Source organism: Ovis aries, chromosome 6 (genome assembly GCF_016772045.2).
Source record: "Ovis aries strain OAR_USU_Benz2616 breed Rambouillet chromosome 6, ARS-UI_Ramb_v3.0, whole genome shotgun sequence".
Lineage (NCBI taxonomy): Eukaryota > Metazoa > Chordata > Mammalia > Artiodactyla > Bovidae > Ovis > Ovis aries.
Genome location: NC_056059.1, coordinates 105,494,275 through 105,515,234, shown reverse-complemented (window position 1 = coordinate 105,515,234; position 20,960 = coordinate 105,494,275). Strand labels below are relative to the sequence as shown.

Below are 20,960 nucleotides of genomic sequence, written 5' to 3'. Positions count from 1 at the left end.
TGCCAGCAAGCTGTAACGCCAGAGACTCTTGGGTGACAGCTGACACGGAAGGCAGAAGTGAGGACCCACCCCAGTTCAAGTATGAGTTTTCTGTCACATTTACCAAACTCTGCCTTCAAGGCAAGGCAGCAAAACTGACAAGAATAAAAATCCACACAAATCCTGAAATACCGTGGTGCTCGTGCGCACAGGAAATAGTGCTGCACACCCCGCCCCACCGAGGACAGCGTCGCTTGCTTCTGCTCTTTCAGCCCTGAGACAGGAAGACATCCTGGGCTGGACGCAGGGCTCTGCTTTGCCCCTGTGTCCTGGGTCTTCTCAGGTGGCACTAGTGGTAAAGAACCTGCCTGCCAATGCAGAAGATGTAAGAAATGCGGGTTCAGTCCCTGGGTTGGGAACATCCCCTGGAAAAGGGTACGGCAACCCACTCCAGTATTCTTGCCTGAAGGATCCCATGGACAGAGGAGCCTGGTGGGCTACGGTCCAAAGGTCTGCAAACAGTCAGACACAACTGAAGCGACTTAGCACACCTGCACGTGTTCTGGGTCAAGCTTCACTTTCCCACTTTTCCCCCTTTACTTCCAAAATGTCTAAAGCCGCTCATGGCTCAGAAGTTGTTCTTGCTAACAGTAGTTGGCAACCACCGAACAGATGCCTCAGGCCTCCAGGTAGTGCTGTCAGCTTTTCACAAATCAGTTCCTTCAATCGCAACCAGAGAACACCCTTTACTGTCTGACTGTCTGGATGAAAAGAGTGAGGCTCAAAGAGGTTAACAATGAAGGGACCAAGCCAGGGCCTGACTCCAGGCCTGATTCCCAAGAGTCTTCCTTCCTCTGGACACAGTGCCCCTGCATCCAGCCAAGACACAGCAGCTCGTCCCCAATCAGACCAGAACGTGGGGAAGGTCCAGGGCAGGTAAGCGGGCCTGAGACTTAGAGGCCCACAGCCTATCTCCATCCACCCCGCTACACTTCCTCCTGTTAATCCCCCCTGGCCTAATCCTTCCAACACTTGTTCCATGTCCCACTCTTGCTTTCACCTCTAGCAAGAGGTATTAAGGATGATAGTTAACACTGGTAAAAGGGGTGATTCTTTTCTTTTAAATTTTATTCTTTTTTTTTTTTAAGTTTTTTTTTTTTTTTTCACGTGGTTGTGCCGGGTTTTAGTTGCGGCATGCACGATCTTCGATCTCCGTTGCAGTGTGGGAATGTGGGATCTGGTTCCCTGACCATGGATGCAGCCCAGCTTACCTGCATTGGGAGCGCAGGGTCTCAGCCACTGGACTATCAGGGAAGTCCCAAAGGAGTGATTCTCACCATACATACCAGCAGTGGATGGGCCAGACTTACACAGGAACCCCCAGTGAAGAGCAGAACTCCTGGCTGGGCAAGGGTTATTACACAGAAAGGACTGTTTCCCCCGCTCCTGGGTGAAACACAACTCTCACATGCATTTAAACCACACAAAAAATTAACTCCCGTAAGCCCTCTAAATGTTTAGAAAATGATGTGATAAAAACAGATGCTTTCTAGTCTGACCAAGTTATTTTTTGACTTCTCACATTTGGTACTATTTCCCATACGAGAGTATTTTAAGTACAATAATTTTCGCTGCTACAGAATTAGAACTTGGGATAAGAATATATTTTATTTTGTCATAGAAGTTCTACCAAAATATACTTTTTTCTTAACTTAAAAATACGGCTTTGGAAGGCAAAATTCGAGTTGTTACAATTCATTACATGTTTTACAAACAACTATGAAAGGAAAGAGATCAACAGAATGGACTCAATTGTTAAATATAAAAATGTTCATTTTAAAAGCTTGACCTTGTCCTTCAATAACTTCAGGGTGGGGTTCTTGCTGATTTTCTTGTTGAAGATGACCAGGAGTTCCTCTTCAGATCTGTGATGTTCATTCGTCACCGCATAATACTGAGCTAAAACCTTCACAAAGAAAAAGAGTGGTCAAATACGTATTTGTCCTGAAAATTTACCCTCTGTGTTAGTTCTCTGGCCCCCAGCACAGCAGACAGTGACAAATGAAAGAACCCAGGTGCTGGTTACACGGGGGTGTCCTGCTTGTGGCAATTCACACAGCTGCACGCGTGTGACACTTGCAAAGAGGGAAGAAAACACTGTCCTGGAATAATCAAAAGACAGTAACATATCTAGAGCAGTGATTTCCAGATTTAACACTGACGCTGCTCCGGCTGAGGAGATGTGGATTGGGGTGACTCCATCCCCACCCGCACCCTGAAGGGCTAAAAAGGAGAAGCTTGCACGTCACTGAGACATACACACACCTTTGTTTACAGTGTGTACACACACACACACGTTTACAGTGTTTCAGATGTAGAAAGACAGAACAACACTATACATTTTAAAATAAAGAACTGATTCTCCCCAGCATTATATACCTGATTCACACCCTTCATACCTTTTTCCTTAGCTTCTTGATTGTTATTTCGTTGTCTGGGGCCTGTTTCAGAACTGCTTTAATAGTTCCCTTCCAGTTGAATTTACCTACAATATAGAAAATAACATGTAAAATACTGTGTTTTGTGGTACTACCAAAAGGGTTAAGAAACAACAGCTGTGTGTGAGAGATCCAGTCTCCCTACACCCCAGTCAACATTTGGTAGTGGTACGACGTTTGTAGAGCAAGTTTTTGGCCTCGATGAGGCCTCATTTCTGCACCACCTGTTTGCTACACAGGAAATGAACAAGGCCAGAATGAACGGGATGCCACAGCTCTGTGTAGCAGGCACCTGACCTGTCCAATCACAGTGGCCGAGAGGCACTGACTATCGCCTACAATACTCATTCTCGGAGTGAGCAGAAAAACTAAGTGTCATTAAGTACCACCATCCTACAAATTCCTGTAGAAAGACATGAGTTATGTCTAATGAACTCAAGATTTACTAAGGATCTGCTGAGATCAAGGGGCTGTCTAAACACAGGAAGCAAAGCAAAGATTGTCAGTAGGCTACGACTCATCTAGGGAACCTTTGCTTCTGGGAAGATGAAGACGAGTATACAGAAGGTACATAGTTCTGATGAAAGAAATCAAAGATTTAAATCAACAGACATGCCATGTTCATGGCTTGGAAGACAACACAGTAAATAAAGTGATCAATTCTCCCCAAATTGATCCAATTCCTCTATCATCACAGCAAGACCTGTTATAGATGTAGGCAAGATTACTATAAATCTTCTAATTTTGCAAAAGAATAAAGTGAGAATAAGCCTACCCCTTTTCAAGACTCTGGATATACCTACTCTAGTCAAGAGTGTGTGGTGGACGGACGGACACACACAATGAGGGAGAACCCAGAATAGACCCACACCGATACTGGAGAAAGGGCCTTCACTGAGAGAAAAGACAGCCTTTTTAAATGGTGTGGACCAACCAGACACTGATGAGTAAAGAAATAAACCTTCAACCAAGTTTCATATCTCATAAAAATTAACTCAAAATGGATCATGGACTTGAGAGTAAAATATGCAACTATAAGACCTTTAAGAAAAAAACAGAAGAAAAAAGAAAAAAACCTCCATGGATTTAAGGCTGGCAAAGAGTTCTTAGATGACTTCAGAAGTATCATCTCTTAAAGGAAAAACTGACAAATGAGGCTTCATCAAGACGAAAAACTTGCTCTACAAACGCAGCACCACCAGTAAATGCTGACCAGGGTGCAGGGAGACTGGATCTCTCACATGCTGCTGGTGGGAATCCAGCATGGTGCAGCTACTCTTGGAAAACCTGTTTCTTAAAACACCAAACATCCAAGTAATGTGCCACACAGCTGCTGCACCTGCTGAACACTTCTTCCAGAAAACACGACGCAGGAAAACCTCTACATGAGGGCTTACAGCCACTTTATTCATCAGGACCACGAACCGGAAATAAGCCAGCTGTCCGTCAACAGATGACAGATAACCAAGCTGTGGGACACTCACCCCACAGACCACTGCTCACAGTGCAGAGGAATGGACTGCTGAGATGTGCAGCAACCTGGATGAATCTCCCTAGAATAAGGCTGGGTGATAAGGGCCAGTCTCAAAAGGTTACACAGTGTGAAGTCAAAGTCGCTCAGCTGTGGCCGACTCTTTGCAACCTGATGGACTATACGGTCCACGGAATTCTCCAGGCCAAAATACTAGAGTGGGTAGTCTTTCCCTTCTCCATGGAATCTTCCCAACCCAGGGATGGAACTGGGGTCTCATGCATTGCAGGCAGATTCATTACCAACTGAGCTATCAGGGAAGCCCATTACACAGTAAATGATGCTATTTATGTCACATTCGGAAATGACACAATTCCAAAATGGAGAGGAAAACGGAGAGGTACATGGAAGTAAGGGATAGGCTGACCTCTGGGGTAGACGGGGCGAGAGGAGAGTGGGCGTGGCTATAAGAGGGCAGTGGGAGCATGCCCTTCGGGGACAGGAATGTTTGTCTAATGTCTGTCTCTTGACTGTTTAAGGTCAACACCCAGGGAAGTTTTGTCCTACGGACGTGGGAGGTCTCAGCCTCAGAGGAAACTGGGTAAGGCCACAGATGGATCCTTGAAGTCTAATTATTTCTTTAAAATGCATGTGAATCTACAATTATCTCAGAACTAAAAAAAGAAAAACTTCACATGTACAAAATTATAAGCTAAGAAATCTAACTACACTTGGGCAGTTACTGAACTTCCGTGAATAAAATCTCAAATCCCATCTGGGCGCTCGGGCCTGTTCTTAGTGGCAGCCCTGGGGAGTGTTCCTGGTCTGAGCAGTGGGAACAGCTCTGTGGAGAAGACAGTATTTAACAGGAGCTCTGGACTTCCCAGGTGGCTCAGCTGGTAAAGAATCGGCCTGCAATGTGGGAGATCTGGGTTCAATCCCTGAGTAAGATCCCCTGGAGAAGGGAAAGGCTACCCACTCCAGTATTCCTGGGTTTCACTTATGGCTCGACTGATAAAGAATTCGCCTGCAATGTGGGAGACCTGGGTTCAATCCCTGGGTTGGGAAGATCCCCTGGAGAAGGGAAAGGCTACCCACTCCAGTATTCTGGCCTGGAGAATTCCATGGACTGTATAGTCCATGGGGTTGCAAAGAGTCAGACGAGACTGAGCGACTTATACTTTCACTTTGGAGTCTGACAAGTACGCATTCTGGCTGAAAGAGATGGTGGCTGCGGGGCTCCAAGCAAGGGGACACCAGGGACAGATCCAGAGACAGGAGGAGGAGTCAAGCCTGTTCCTGTACCTTGGACCTCAGGGTACATCTATGGGAGTGATAAGAGGCAGGGACAAGAGGCAGGGACAAGAAGGGGCTTACTTTAAGCTCTAAAGACAATACACGTCTCCAATCTAGACGGCTCTACATTCTATCCTTAAAGCTGGAGAGACCCTTGTGAGACTGAGTGCTCAGTATTACTCTGAAGTCATACCTTGGAGTATGGGTTTTGCTTCAGACTCTTTTCCCTGCATCCAGAGGGCACGACCCACCCGACGGGCCCAACCCTCCCCCTTCTCCCCCAACCTAGAGAGGGCAGAGCTGCAAAGCACAGCAGCCATACCTTTAGCAGGAGCCTCGTGGTTTTCCGGTTCTCCATCCTCGGAATTTTCTGGGAGCTTAATCTTTTTCTTCTTAGAATCTGCTTCAACTAAGTCATTAGGAAGATTAAAAAAGAAAAAAAACCAGATTTCACATTTATAACAGCACTTACTATTTAATGAGGCCTACAGGGCCAAGGCCCTAAAAACAAAACACCCATCACCTTGCTCATGCCCCCAGGCACCCCAGCCCTGAGGTTTCTCCTCCAACGCAGATGACAAAATGGGCAGTTGAGAGGTGGTGTCGCCTGCCCCGGACTAAGCCCAGGCTGGCCTGCTCCCAGACCTTATGCTTTTTGCCGCGAGTGGTTTCAAACAGCAAGGTCTGACACATTTTTATCCATCCCCAACTCACCACTCAAACATTCTTTAACCAACCCTTGGAGCGTAAGTGAGCCACAAACCTTCCGAGTGCTTGCGCTTTCTTTTCCCTGGACCAGCATCTGCCTGCTCCCCGACCTCAGCGCCTCCATCCACCACCCCATCCTGGGCGCGCACGGCCTTGCTCTTCTTCCTCTGGCTCTTCGTCCCCGAGGAGCCGTCAGCCGCCTCCTGCTCAGCCTCCTGTGCCGCTTTGCGCTTTTTAGGCTTCTGACTCTTTGCGTTCTCCTGGTGGTTTTCTAGTCTTAGTTCTTTCTTTTCTTTTTTCCTATTCTTCTGCCGTTCTGCCTTCCTTTCTCTCTTATTCTTCTTGGCCTCTGCTGGCTCTTCCGTGCTGCTGTTTGCTTTGGAGGGCGGGACCTCGGTGTTGTTCTCTGCACATGGCTTGGTCACTGGCTCTGGTGACTGCTGATCTGGCCCCTTACCAACAGGTTCCTTATTATTAAGCAAAACCAAGACACACATAAATACTCATTCCAAACACATATCATTGTGTGTATCTACTGAATAAATTCCTCTAAGGAAACTATTACTTCTCATTTTATAACTGTGACCCTCACCCCAGCCCCATAGCTCACATGTAGCAGTTAATACACAAAATGAGAAAAACTACCCCCAGCCCACATTCCTCTCTGCCTTTAACATGTATTTTCATTCCACTGGAAAAATGAAGGACCTGTATGTCACGGAAAAGTCAGACCTTTAATTCTGGCTCACTAGCCACCTGTTAGGTAGAAGACAGGCATGTAGGTGTGGCAGAAACCACCAGATTTATGCATCTGCAGGCCTGGGTTCAAGTTCCAGCTCTATTCACTAGCCAGGTGACTCAAAGCAAGTATTTATCAGCTCCAAACCTATTTCCTCATCTATTAAAAAAACCTACCTAATACAGTTTGAAAGAAAGTGAAAGTGAAGTCGCTCAGTCGTGTCTGACACTTTGCGACCCTGTGGACTGTAGCCTACCAGGCTCCGTCCATGGGATTTTCCAGGCAAGAATACTGGAGTGGGTTACCATTTCCTACTCTAGGGGATCTTCCCGACCCAGGGATCAAACCCAGGACTCCCACATTGGAGGCAGACACTTTAACCTCTGAGCCACCAGGGAAGTTTATGTACAAATAAAATGAGAAAAGCTAAGCTTGAGAAAGCAGCTGGATGTACAGGAAGAGTTTTGTAAACTCCTGAGTACTAGACAGAGGTGCCCTTATCACCATCACTGTTCAGATGGATGGCTACCGAGAGGAATGTCAGGGAGGGACACCTGGGCAGAATGTCAAGAATGGTGAGTAAGGAACCATGGAAACACGTGCTGGAATAAGACAAACTTCCTATTTACTGCACCACCTGACTCAAAAGGAGTGACTTCAGCACAGCCAGCCCCACTGCCTGCTACTCTCACTATAAATATGGTGTGGCCTCCATGCCTGCCCCTTCCCAAGAGAGTACATGGAGCAATTCACTGAACTGCTCCGTGAGCCCTGATGCGTCTGCAGCTCCGGGGCCGCTGCAGGTGTCCTGCAAACCCCGGGACTCACGGTCAAGCTCCGTCTCTTAAGTAACTGGCCAGGTGGCAGTCCTCCTCCTTTCAGAGGCGAGGTCACAAAGGGACCAAATGGAGGAGGACTGGCTTTCACTCCTGTACAAGCACTCTGCTGAGTTCACGAAGCCTGTAAGACCCAGTCGTAGGCTCAAAGAGTAGTATTTAGGGTATTGAGACTAAACTAAACAACTGGAGTTTTTTCAGGAAGAATTCAGAGATCAAATCATCCAGGCACATGTGGGGGAGGCAGGCGATGAGTTCAGAAAGGACTCAGGAGGAAGGGGGACCAGGACACCTCGCCCTGTCCTACAAGTTCCATCCTATGGTACAGTGTGTTGTGAGCATCAACCCACCAGGGTCTGAGCACCGCAGCCCCAGGCCTGCCCCCTTCAGCTCAGTCTCCGGCTGCTGCCCCGCCTCCACTTCCTAACCAAGCCCGCCCCCTGCATGCACCCCAGCTTCTGGGAGAGAGGGGAGACAGGAGGGAAGGAAGGAAGGAGGGAGGGAGACACACAGTCACCCACCCAGCAGCCCCTCAATCAATGAGTGAACAAACTCACTCTCCATCAGCTTCCTACTTCATTCCAGACTCTCCTCCAATGTGGTCTCCTCAGACACGATTTCACTGCCTCTGTCTTGACAGCGAGACGCTCCCCTCCTTCCCTCTCTGCCCTGTCCTCTGCCTCCCATTTCTTCCTGGCCTGTGTCACCACCCGACATCCCAGCATCAGCTCTTAGAGCAGGTGTTGGTCTCTCCTGCCAGAATACAGCTCTGGAGGGAGGGACCCAGGTCCAAGGAAGGCTGGGTCCACAGGGACCAGGAGCGCTGTGCACTGGGGCAGTGAGTGTTTCACCTGAGAAGGATACAAAGCCTCCAGCCCAGCACCCCCAGAGCCTTGGCACCATCTCCACCTCCGACTCCGGGCACATGCCAGGACGTTCACTGGCCAAAAGCAACGACAAGCTACATTTTGCAGAGCTTAGAGTTTACCACGAGCTGCTTACTGGTTATCTTATTTAATTCTTATATATTCACAGCTTCAAAAATGAAATTGGAAAACTCTATTTTTTGGACTCTGGAGTTAAGCTAAATAACCACAAACTTTTATGACTGTTAATTAAAATAATGGAAGTGATCATGAAAGTCACTCAGTCGTGTCTGACCCTTTGCAACCCCATGGACTATACAGTCTGTAGAATTCTCCAGGCCTTTCCCTTCTCCAGGGGATCTTCCCAACCCAGGGATCGAAACCAGGTCTCCTGCATTGCAGACGGATTCTTTACCAGCTGAGCCACAAGGGAAGCCCCAAATAATGGAAATAACCTTTAAAAAAACAGGTGCCACACAAGTGCCAATTGAATGATTGGTTATAAGGTTTCAAGGGCCAGTTTGTGTGTTTAGAGACAAATGCTAGATGCATGCCAAGAGAAAGTTTCATTTTTTATCCCAATTTGTGGTCAAAACCATTCTCTCTGCATAAAGCACATCAACTGCTGACAACTGTGAGGAGAATAAAAGACCAGTTGGACCCCACTGTTGTTCTGAAACACTAATAATGTCTTCAGATGGGATATAAGCCCCAAGTAGGGGCAAAGTGCAACTGAGTTAATGAGAAAAAATGTTGAACAACGGAAGCAAGGACATGCCTACAAGATGTCACACTACAACTTTCTGCAGGTGTATTTCACATCTGGGGCCTCGTGGATCAAAACATCTTCTCGGAAGGTGGTCTACTGATGTGCTCCAAGCAATCCCTCTGGCCACCGGAAGGAAGAAGACCAGCACCGACCAAGCGCCCACGCCCTGCTGGGCATGAGCTGGGAGGCTTGTACTCCCTCATCTGCTTTAATACTAAGACACGTCCCCTCACCCCACACCTACCAGAATACCTGGTCACCCTCTCTCATCCTCACCCTGTTTATTTTTCCCTCCTGCCACTATCACCCTCCTGAGATGTTTTTCTGTTTTTTGTTCAGGGCCTGACACGTATTGGGCACAGTAAGTACTGGGTCTTTTGTGTTGTTGCTTAGTCGCTAAGTCACGTCCAACTCTTTTGTGACGCCATGGACTGTGTAGCCCACCAGGCTCCTCTGTCCATGGGATTTCCCAGGCAATAATACTGGCGTGGATTGCCATGCCCTCCTCCAGGGGATCTTCCCGACCCAGGGATCAAACACAGGTCTCCCACACCGCAGGCAGATTCTTTCCACTGAGCCACCTGGGAAGCCCCTACTTAGTCTAACGATCCACCTCTATTTAAGACAAGGAAACAAAGGCTCAGAGAGGTTAAATAAAATGTCCGAGAGCAAACGCCTGGTGAACAGCAAAGCAAGGATTCAAATTGGGTCTGTCAGAAACCCAAAGCATCTGTTCTTTTCCAATCATCCCACTACTTGGTGTCTAAGCCGATCAAGTCTAGTCAGCTGGTATTGCTATCAAACATCGGGATTGTTTGATACTGTTGTCACACATCGGGATTAAACACCTTTCTCTGCACAATAAGGAAATCTTCTCTGCAGTGCAGTCAGTGTATTCCTTCCCATTAATGAAGGCACAAAGAGGCTTTCTGAAAAAGAAGGCTGTCTTGACCTCCAAAAATAAGACATTCCCATTTCATTTTTACTAACCACTTTTGCCACACTGCAAGTCTAGAGTGAGATCGGACTTACATTGCTGGAAGCTTCGGAAAAGATATTCCACACCTGCTCCAGGATAGATTCATTATGAACTTTTAAACTGTTCTTCATCCAATTCTGAATGGGTGAAAAAGAAAAAAGAAAAAAACCCCACTTATCCCATATGCTGACAGGTACACAGAAGCTGTCACTGAAGTGCCCGTATCCCCTCCATTCAGGGAAGTCCAGTCAAATACATACCTGAAATTTTGCCCTTTTCCTGGGAACGTTGTCAAAACCACTAATTTGCTCTAACAGTTCCCTCACTTTGGGGCTGACATTGGGTCTTTTTATTAATTCATGAATTTTCTACAGAGAAGGAAGATAAAAGCAATAAACAATCGACAGATGAGTTTCATGAAAGCCAAACTACTGGGTTCACACCTCAAGTCCAGATTCTGGGTTAATGCCTATGTTTACAGATTCAACAGAGTGCTCAAAGTCCAGAGCAATTTATTGTTGCCGTTCAGTTGCTAAGTCATGTCTGACTTTTTGCAACCCCATGGACTACAGCCCACCAGACTTTCCTCTCCACTATCTCCCCATGACTAAGGCAAGAAATAAAAGGCATCCACACTGGAAAGAAAGAAGTAAAATGATCTCTGTTCCCAGATAACATGGTCATCTTACAGGTCAAAAAACCAAAAGATTGCACAGAAAGAATCTTTAGGACTAATTAAGTTCAGCAGTTGCAGTATACAAAAATCAACACTCAGAAATCAAGCTGCATTTCCCTACACTAACAAAGAACAAATTGGAGAGGAAATTAATAAACAATTCAACTTATAATACTATCAAAAAGAATAAAATACTTAGGGATAAACTTAACCAACCAACGAGGTAAACTACATATATACTGACAACTAAAAATTACTGCTGAGAGAAATTAAAGAAGATACAAGGAAACGGAAAGACGTCCGTCCCATGTCCAAGAACTGAAGACAATATTAAGATGTCAATACTACTTAGAGAGAGCTACAGGTTCAGATGTAACCTCTATCAAAAGATGAAACAGTTCTGGAGATGGATGATGGTGATGGTCGTACAACCCTGTGAATGTACTTGGTTGCATAAGATGCATTAATTCTTGGCTATCTAGGTTTCCCAAGACAGCAGGTGACAGATGAAGCTCCTTGGTGAATCAGGAAGACCTTACCTGAATCCAAGCCTGCTGTTTAATATCGCCTTTGTGGGTTTTGCCTTCATACCCTTTGCCACCATACTTCTGATCTTCGCTTATGCATTTCACATGGTTTTTATAGTCATCACCCCTTAAAGTGAGAGAGTTCCACCATTACAATGATCCCCAAATCGGAGTCTCTGTGCAAAGCTAGCATGCAGTGCACACTCACCTTCCCATCTGTGCTCTGCACGGCCACCCCATCCCTTTCACTTACTACGCTGATAACCTCCTCGTCACGTCACATTTTCCTTCCTCCCAACTGTTCAAATCCCATCACCAAACTTTCCACCCATTTTTATATACAAATGTCTTAAAATCATATTGATAGGCACTATTTTTTTTTAAGTCATAAGCAAATAGTCATAAAAAAAAAAGAATTCTCTGCAACAGGGGGGCTTTATCTTAAGTTACAAAGCCTGTAGGGTTTCCTGGTAATATATAGCGAACAATCAATAATCAGCTATAGACTAAGTTAAAAGGTGGTATAAAATGGTAGTATCAGGTCATGACAAAGTTCTGGATCTTGGGAGTCTTGGAAAAAAAGTACACTCGATTCTGTCTTATATGATCCTTTGAAGCTCTACAGGGTCCTCAGGGAAACACTGGGAAGAGGTCAGGGGCAAAGTCCCTTAAGGAGTAACAGCCCAATTTTCACCTGTTTCTGTATATCCTTCCTCCTAGGATTAGGTATGAACAAAGACTTTATCAGTTTCCAAACTTTTTTTTTTAACCACTGCTTTAGAATGAAATTAAAAGGGACTGTTTGCAACTATCCCTCAAATGCCACAGAGGCCAGTAGGGCCCATGTGCCAAAAGCTGAACCCTCTGAAGCTGAAGGCAGTCAGTGCAGGAATGAGATTAGCCAACTGCAGATGACCCTCCCTGAGAAACACTGGATGGGCAGGACCCACCCTGCTCCCTCCCCTCAGTCCTCACCTCTCCAGAGAGGTGAGGACTCACCTCACCTCACCCCTTCACTGGAAGCACCTGCCACACTCGGGGCCAGGAGCTTCACTCCCTCCATCACCTCTGATTTTCTGGGAGAGGACCAGGTCTCTTCTCCCAGGCATCTCCACTGTGAATGAATAACTTCATTTTCTGGTCTGTAAATCCATCGCTTCCCTGTGATCAGCACACCACACCCAGAAACCCTGCTCTGCATGGTCACCTCCCTGGCTCCGGTAATGGTGCCAAGGACAGGTCAGCAAGTGCCACGGACTCATCAGATTATGACCAAACCCGCAACTCCCTTCTTTCTGAGTCTTCCCTTTGCATCACCTTTAAAGAGCAAATGGTCCTGGCAGGCTCTACATTTTTTTCTTAATTTTCTTTCCTCAAATTTGCCTCTTGCTCTTTTTTTTTTTAATGCTTTGTGGAACCAACGATCCCATCACTGGTTTGGACATTTCGTACAGATCCACATGGACTTACCAGAAGTCTTTGCCGCAGTCGATGCAGGAAAGACATTCGCAGTTTCGGCAAAGAGCCACGTGCTTTTCCACTTGTACCTTCTTCACTGATTCACCACATGCATTGCATGTAAAAAATACCATTTTTAGCTAAATGATTAAATAGTTTTTTTTTTTTTTACCCAAGATGGGTTTTAAGCCCTGTCCTAAAAAAAAATTAAAAAGGAAAAAAGATAATTATCATTGTAATGTGAAACTTCTTTTCCAAATATATGACTCAGACAGCTAACTCTTCACATGACAATAACACAACAGAATCAAAGCTGATTCATAATCTACATTAACCTTTACCATCACCTAAGTAAAACTATTCAACAATATTAACACAGCTAAAACTGGTTGAGTGTGTGCTCACAACGCACTGGGCTTTATTCTAAAAGCTTTACGTGTATGGACTTCATTAACCCTCACAGCAACCCTATGAGGGAAGGACTATCGTTGTTCACAATTTACACTTGGAATCGGGACTCAGACTAAGGAAACTGTCCAAAGTCACGCAGTAGCAGAACCAGGATTTAAACTTGGCAGGTTGGCTCTAGAGATGAAGTTTGGGGACGTCATGTGCAATATCCTACTTTTCCAAAAACTTTAAGTGCACACATGCAGTTTCTTTCTCTCTATTGCCTCTAGGTGAGCACTTAAAAGTACTCCAAGTTCCCAAAAACAGTAAGAACACAGCCAAAGGGGAATCACGGAAAGTTTAGAGAGTGGAGAAGAGGCCTAAAAATCATTCCTATAAGCACAAAGAGCACTCATACGGGCATAACCATGTATCCACAGGTGTTAAAAATGCAGATGTGCACCTCAGTTTCAGTGGATGGGAGCAGGCGTGGTCCCCTGTTGGATCAATCAGAAACCACAGAACCCTTCCAGGTGTCCCAATGCTGGGTGCGCAACTACTGGAGAAGGCTCCCAAACCCAGGCATCTGGAGCATTGCCCCATGATTCAGTGGGTCCACACCTACACATAACTACTGTTTAAAAAGTTCATGGAGGTGCTACTGCCCTCAACAAAACACAAATTCATTTACAAGTGTGCCAGAAATCACTGTAACTTTCGAAGATTCAGTTCAGTTGCTCAGTCGTGTCCGACTCTTTGCAACCACACGGACTGCAGCACACCAGGCTTCCCTGTCCATCACCAACACCTGGAGCTTGCTCAAACTCATGTCCATCGAGTAGGTGATACCATCTAATCATCTCATTCTCTGTCACCCCCTTCTGCTGCCACCTTCAATCTTTCCCAGCATCAAGGTCTTTTTCTATAAGTCAGTTCTTTGCATCAGGTGGCCAAAGGATTGGAGCTTCAGCATCAATCCTTCCAATGAATATTCAGGAGTGATTTCCTTTAGGATTGATTGACTGGTTTGATCTCCCTGCAGTCCAAGAGACTCTCAAGAGTCTTCTTCAACACCACAGTTCAAAAACATCAGTTCTTCAGCACTCAGCTTTCTTTACAGTCCAACTCTCACATCCATACATGATGACTGGAAAAACCATTGCTTTGACTGGAAGGACCTTTGTTAGCAAAGTAATGTCTCTGCTTTTTAATATGCTGTCTAGGTTGGTTATAGCTTTTCTTTCAAAGAGCAATTTCATGGCTGCAGTCACCATCGGCAGAGATTTTGGAGCCAAGAAAAAAGTCTGTCACTGTTTCCACTATTTTCCCATCTATTTGCCATGAAGTGATGGGATTCAATGCCATGATCTTAGTTATCTGAATGTTGAGCTTTAAGCCAGCCTTTTCACTTTCCTGTTTCACCTTCATCAAGAGGCTCTTCAGTTCCTCTTCAGTTTCTGCCATAAGGATGGTGTCAGCTGCATATCTGAGATTATTGATATTTCTCCCAGCAATCTTGATTCCAGCTTGTGCTTCATCTAGTGCACCATTTTGCATGATGTACTCTGCATATAAGTTAAATAAGCAGGGTGACAATATACAGCCTCGACATACTACCTTCCCAATTTAGAACCAGTCCATTGTTCCATGTCTGGTTCTAACTGTTGCTTCCTGACCTGCATATAGGTTTCTCAAGAGGCAGGTCAGGTGGTCTGTACTCCCATCTCTTTAAGAATTTTCCAGTTTGATGTGATCCACACATTCAAAGACTTGGCATAGTCAATAAAGCAGAAGTAGATGTTTTTCTGGAACTCTCTTGCTTTTTCAATGATCCAAAGGATGTGGGCAATTTGATCTCTGGTTCCTCTGCCTTTTCTAAATCCAGCTGGAACATCTGGAAGTTCTCAGTTCACATATTGTCGAAGATGTGTTTGGAGAATTTTGTGCATTGCTTTACTGGCGTGTGAGATGAGTAGAATTGTGCAGCAGTTTGAACATTCTTTGGCATTGCCTTTCTTTGGGATTGGAATAAAAACTGACTTTTCCCAGTCCCGTAGCCACTGCTGAGTTTTCCAAATTTGCTGGCAATTGAGTACAGCACTTTCATAGCATCATCTTTTAGCATTTGAAATAGCTCAGCTGGAATTCCATCACCTCCATTAGCTTTGTTCTTAGTGATGCTTCCTAAGGCCCACTTGACTTCGCATTCCAGGATGTCTGGTTCTAGGTGAGTGATCACACCATAGTGGCTATCTGGGTCATTAAGATCTTGATGTTTTTAATCACTAGATTGTCATTTTACATTATAAATAAGTTTCAGAGCAAAAATACTGAGAACAAATGTTTAACCCAGCATGTTTTTTCTCATCATGAAGGTAAGGGTCAAGTACACTGTTCAGGTTAAGACTTCATCTGAGACTCCTCTGGCACAAATGAGAGACTACTCCTGGTTCACGGAAAATTCTCATGCACGAGATCACCATCTCTCCTGTGCTCCCACCTTCTGAGTCACTGCTAGAGAGGACAAACCTAAGAAAGGAGAAGGGCTATTCCCCTCCATTAAGCCTCAAATGAAAATGTACATCCTGGCTGCAACTCCAGGGTTTACAGAAGCTCAGTTGGTCTCTCTTGGAGGTCTCTTGCCCTGCAGTTTGATTAATGTGCTTATAAAATGTGGGGCCCTGACCCAGAGACCCCCTTCTTCAACTCTCCATCAGGGTTACATGGGGTCAGTTACAGCCGAGCAGCAAATCCAAAGGAAAGAAAACCTGACTGTTCTGGGATGTGCACCAACCAAGAGCATCTTCTCACCTGGTTACAGTGAAAGACGTATGAAATAGTCACAGGTTCGGGGGAGCTGGTCGCACATGGACTGTGACCCACTCCCCCGAAGCCAGCATTCTGCTCTCAGCAGAAGGATGACCAGGTTGCTGGCAGGCAACAAAAGCAGCCGGGCTTCCCTGGTGGCTCAGTGGTAAAGAATCCGCCTGCAAAGCAGCTTCGGTCCCTGGGTCAAGAAGATGCCCTGAAGAAGGAAATGGCTAACCCACTCCAGTATTCTTACCTGGAGGATTCCATGGACAGAGAAGCCTGTCGGGGTACAGTCCATGGAGTTGCAAAAGAGTTGGCAGCCTACTGAACGCACATGCATACAAGGGCACTTTGGTCTCAAAACGAGAGTAAACCATAGTCAGCGAGAGATGGACCGCCCCCTTACACAAAGGGGGAAGCAGCTGGGACAAACTCAATTACCTGCTGACAATGTTGAAAGTACTTTCACAGTGAGATTCGACCACGAAAAGAATAACCCCCTCAAACTGCAGCTATGGCCTACAGCTTTCCAACCCTTATTTTTGAGGTCTATTCTGTATCTTGTTTGAGGCAGAGAGGGGAGGAAGGCTTTGCCAAGCTTTGAGATCCAGTTGAGAGATGCAGCCTGTCATGGAAGGTCAGTAATTAAAAGGCCTGAGAAGGATGGCTGGAGACAAAATTTCTCTACTGAATGAAGCCAGTGATGTTGACAAAAAATGGTGCTCAGCGTATCTGTGCAAAACATGTCTTCTCTCTAGTGATTAGACACACACAGCGTAAACATCAATTCAGGAAAGAATTAGATTTTGGTCACATGTAGATTGGAAAGATACCTCTCCAATCGTTTTCATTTGGTCTTTTGTGGCATATGTTCACATTCAGAAATCTGTTGGGATTTTTTTCAAAGATAGAATGGGTAGCTTGCACAGTAAGCTGGAACTCATTCTCCTAGGGCCTTCCTCTGGAGTTTTAGAGCCACAGCTGCATACTGAGCCGTGATCTACACCGGGCAGTGTGGCTGCCTGCTTGATAAGGAGATAAGCGCTGAAAGGAGCTTACCCGTCCCTCTTCACCCAGCCCTCCAGGGAAGTATCTTTCTTTTGTAGGTAAACTCTGATATGTGTGTCTGTGGTGGGAGGAAGGGGCTGCAAACAACCGTAAGATCAAAACCATCCAAACTGCACAGCAGACTCAAGTGTGGCAAATCCTAGTGCAGGTTTGACAATTTCAGAAGTGGACATGTTACAAATTTACAAAAAGACACACCTGTGAAAATGCAGCCCCTCCAAATGAAAACAGCAAGCACCTCCTACACACAAAAGACAACTCATTCAAACTTCACAGGACTCAATACATGTGAAAGGAATTTAAACAGTCACATTTTCAAACGATGTTTTGGTAAATTTGTAACATTTGGACTTCACAAGTTAGAAAAGCTAAAACCATGCTACATTAAGACTTTCATGACACCTATATACCCGGCTAAGTGCCCTGTTAAGTCATGACTGTTCATTTAAAAATATTACAACCCTAAGTCTTTTATTCTTAAGCTAGGCCACACTGGACAAGGAGACCACCCATGTCACAGCAGAGGATGATGGGTATTGAACAGCAGTCCTGAGCTGATGGGTAGCAGATAGCATCCCTAGGAGCTGGGAACGTGTGAAGCAATTCAGGGACCTCAGTCTCCTCTTATCAAGCTGGTGGCCACCTTCTGTTGACCTGGGCCTGGACTCAGGGCCAGAGGATCTGAGCTGGAGTCTGCATCTGCCAATTAAAAACTAAATGACCTGATACCTAAGCTTCTCAGAATCTGTTTATCTATAAAATGGGTCTAATACCATACAGTACTGTGTGGAAAATTAAAGATACCAGATTTGAAAGACAAATCCTTACTCAATGGTAAAATTTCTTGTGGTCTATTTACTTGCAAATCAGTAATATTGCTCCCAGTCCCCTCCAAACACTGCTTCTTTAAATATGACCCTCAATCTACCCATCTTATCTTCATAAACTCACCCGTCTCTGCTGACTCCCCATCCCCTGGGTGCCTAAACTACCACCCTGTTCCCTGATAACATGAACTCAAATTGGTTCTGGGATTGTGAAGTGAACGTGTAAATCGCTCAGTTGTGTCTGACTCTGCGATCCCATAGGCAGTAGCCCGCCAAGCTCCTCTGTCTGTGGAATTCTCCAGGCCAGAATACTGGAGTGGGTTGTCATTCCCTTCTCCAGGGGATCTTCCTGACCAAGGGATCCAACCCAGGTCTTCTGCATTACAGGCAAATTCTTTCCCATCTGAGTCACCAGGGAAGCTTGTATTTGGAGTGATTTATTTATTTATTTATTCAGTTCAGTTCAGTTGCTCAGTTGTGTCCGACTCTTTGCGACCCCATGAATCGCAGCAAGCCAGGCCTCCCTGTCCATCACCATCTCCCGGAGTTCACTCAGACTCACATCCATCGAGTCAGTGATGCCATCCAGCCATTTCATCCTCTGTTGTCCCCTTCTCTTCCTGCCCCCAATCCCTCCCAGCATCAGAGTCTTTTCCAATGAGTCAACTCTTTGCATGAGGTGGCCAAAGTACTGGAGTTTCAGCTCTAGCATCATTCCTTCCAAAGAAATCCCAGGGCTTATCTCCTTGCAGTCCAAGGGACTCTCAAGAGTCTTCTCCAACACCACAGTTCAAAAGCATCCATTCTTCGGTGCTCAGCCTTCTTCACAGTCCAACTCTCACATCCATACATGACCACTGGAAAAACCATAGCCTTGACTAGAAGGACCTTAGTCAGCAAAGTAATGTCTCTGCTTTTGAATATCCTATCTAGGTTGGTCATAACTTTTCTTCCAAGGAGTAAGCGTCTTTTAATTTCATGGCTGCAGTCACCATCTGCAGTGATCTTGGAGCCCAAAAAAATAAAGTCTGACACTGTTTCCACTGTTTCCCATCTATTTCCCATGAAGTGATGGGACCAGATGCCATGATCTTCGTTTTCTGAATGTTGAGCTTTAAGCCAACTTTTTCACTCTCCACTTTCACTTTCATCAAGAGGCTTTTGAGTTCCTCTTCACTTTCTGCCATAAGGGTGGTATCATCTGCATATCTGAGGTTATTGATATTTCTCCCGGCAATCTTGATTCCAGCTTCTGTTTCTTCCAGTCCCGCGTTTCTCATGATGTACTCTGCATAGAAGTTAAATAAGCAGGGTGACAGTATACAGTCTTGACGTACTCCTTTTCCTATTTGGAACCAGTCTGTTGTTCCGTGTCCAGTTCTGTTGCTTCCTGACGTGCATACAGATTTCTCAAGAAGCAGGTCAGGTGGTCTGGTATTCCCATCTCTTTCAGAATTTTTCACAGTTTATTGTGATCCACAGAGTCAAAGGCTTTGGCATAGTCAATAAAGCAGAAATAGAAGTTTTTCTGGAACTCTCTTGCTTTTTCCATGATCCATCGGATGTTGGCAATTTTTTAACCTTCCTCTTTACACATTTTTCTATTGTCTTGCTATTCTTAAAAAACAATTCCTTCACAAACATACACACACAGACCTAAATCCCACTGACACCATCACCACCAAAACTGCCCACTTTAAGGGCCAAGCTGTCAACAGCCTCCAGTGAGCCCTGAGACCTGAAGCAAGTCATTGTCCCCTAGGGACTTAAGTTCTCCAGGCTGTGAAACAATCCATCAGGTCAACTAGGCTAGCCCAGACCTCCTCCCAAGAGGAAAACTCCAAGAAACCAGGGGCATCATGAAAGGGACACACTTTACACTGTACACCGTGACACCGAAGCTCCTGACTGTAGGGTATATAGTCAGGCAGGATCTCTTCCTTGCTCTGCAAAGACTCTCAAGGAAGGCACATCCATCTCCACTTGACAGATGAGACAAGGCTCACAGAAGCTGAGAGGTGTCTCTCAAACCCCAAGTTCCAGTCTCACACCCTCCTCACATACTACATCAACAGCAGTGGTTTAAACAGCATCTATTCACTGGTGTAATAACTACCTGTGGAAGCCGACACGTCAGGCACTACGTTAGGCACTGGGGGGACTCGGGGTGCTGTGTGTATAAGTCCCAGGTAGGCACTCTGCAAGAACGGTAGGCTTGCAAGCATCAAACCCCACCTCGTGCCTCTAACCTCTCCACAAAGGCAGGGGCTGCAGCAAATCCGGACATTGACGGATCATCTACTATGTGCCAAGCCCTGGCTCCTGTAATACTCACAAGAATCCTCTGAGTTCGGTAGGTTCTATTATTATCCTCTTTTGACAGACCAGGCACAAAGGGGTTCAGTAACTGTCAGCAAGCTACACGTGCAGTTGGTGGCAAACCTGGATTCACAACGCAGCTACTCCCGGCCCTAAAGCCCCGCGCTCTCAACCATTATGCCCTAAGGGCCTCCTCCTTGGGGATCGAGCTCCCCAAGACTCAAAGAAGGCAAGCGCCTCGATCCCAACATGCAGCAAGCCTGCACAACGCAGTCCGGTGGGGGAACCAACCAACCATCCCGGCTGGAACCCCCTCTGCGGGGTTCCCGGCACCGACTTTTCCATTTTAAAATCCGGAGGAACTGGTCATTCTAACTCCAGGACTTCTTCTATTTCCCCCAGAGCACGAATGAAACTTGAATGCACTTCTTTCTTCCATGCGTTTAAGCCAAAGGAAAGACTCTCTAAAGGTGGAAACGCAGGCAACGGACACAGTGCGCCCACCCTACCCCATTCCACCCCCCGCCCCAGAGCCTGAGCTCCAGCCTCCCAGGTCGGACCTCTGAGCCACCGCCCCTCACCTCTCAGCCAGCGCCCGCCAACGGTTTCAACCCGCCCGGAGAGGAGCACGTGGAATCGCGGCTTCCCGCAAGGCTTAATAACCTGCACCTCCCTCCAGGGCTTCCGCGCGCAGAATTCGCTTCAGAGGCGCCCCGCGACCACACCTCCTGGCGGAAGTGAGG

At 46.0% G+C, this 20,960-nt stretch overlaps 1 protein-coding gene across 3 annotated transcripts; it reads right to left on the bottom strand.

Annotated features, from left to right (window-relative positions):
* Positions 1–1,628: 1,628 nt before the first annotated feature.
* Positions 1,629–20,947, bottom strand: LYAR (Ly1 antibody reactive). Of its 3 annotated transcripts, none has more exons than XM_060417673.1 (9): positions 20,799–20,947; positions 12,815–17,312; positions 11,357–11,471; positions 10,402–10,509; positions 10,195–10,278; positions 6,008–6,419; positions 5,567–5,653; positions 2,439–2,524; positions 1,629–1,945 (listed from the first exon to the last, which is right to left on the bottom strand). In XM_060417673.1, exons 2-9 carry the CDS (start codon positions 12,934–12,936, stop codon positions 1,811–1,813), a joined length of 1,149 nt encoding a protein of 382 aa, XP_060273656.1. In that variant the 5' UTR covers positions 12,937–17,312; positions 20,799–20,947; the 3' UTR covers positions 1,629–1,810. The 3 variants fall into 3 exon arrangements, with proteins under 3 accessions (XP_060273656.1, XP_060273655.1, XP_004010041.2); XM_060417672.1 differs by having other exon boundaries at positions 12,815–16,628; XM_004009992.6 differs by having other exon boundaries at positions 12,815–12,998.
* Positions 20,948–20,960: the final 13 nt, after the last annotated feature.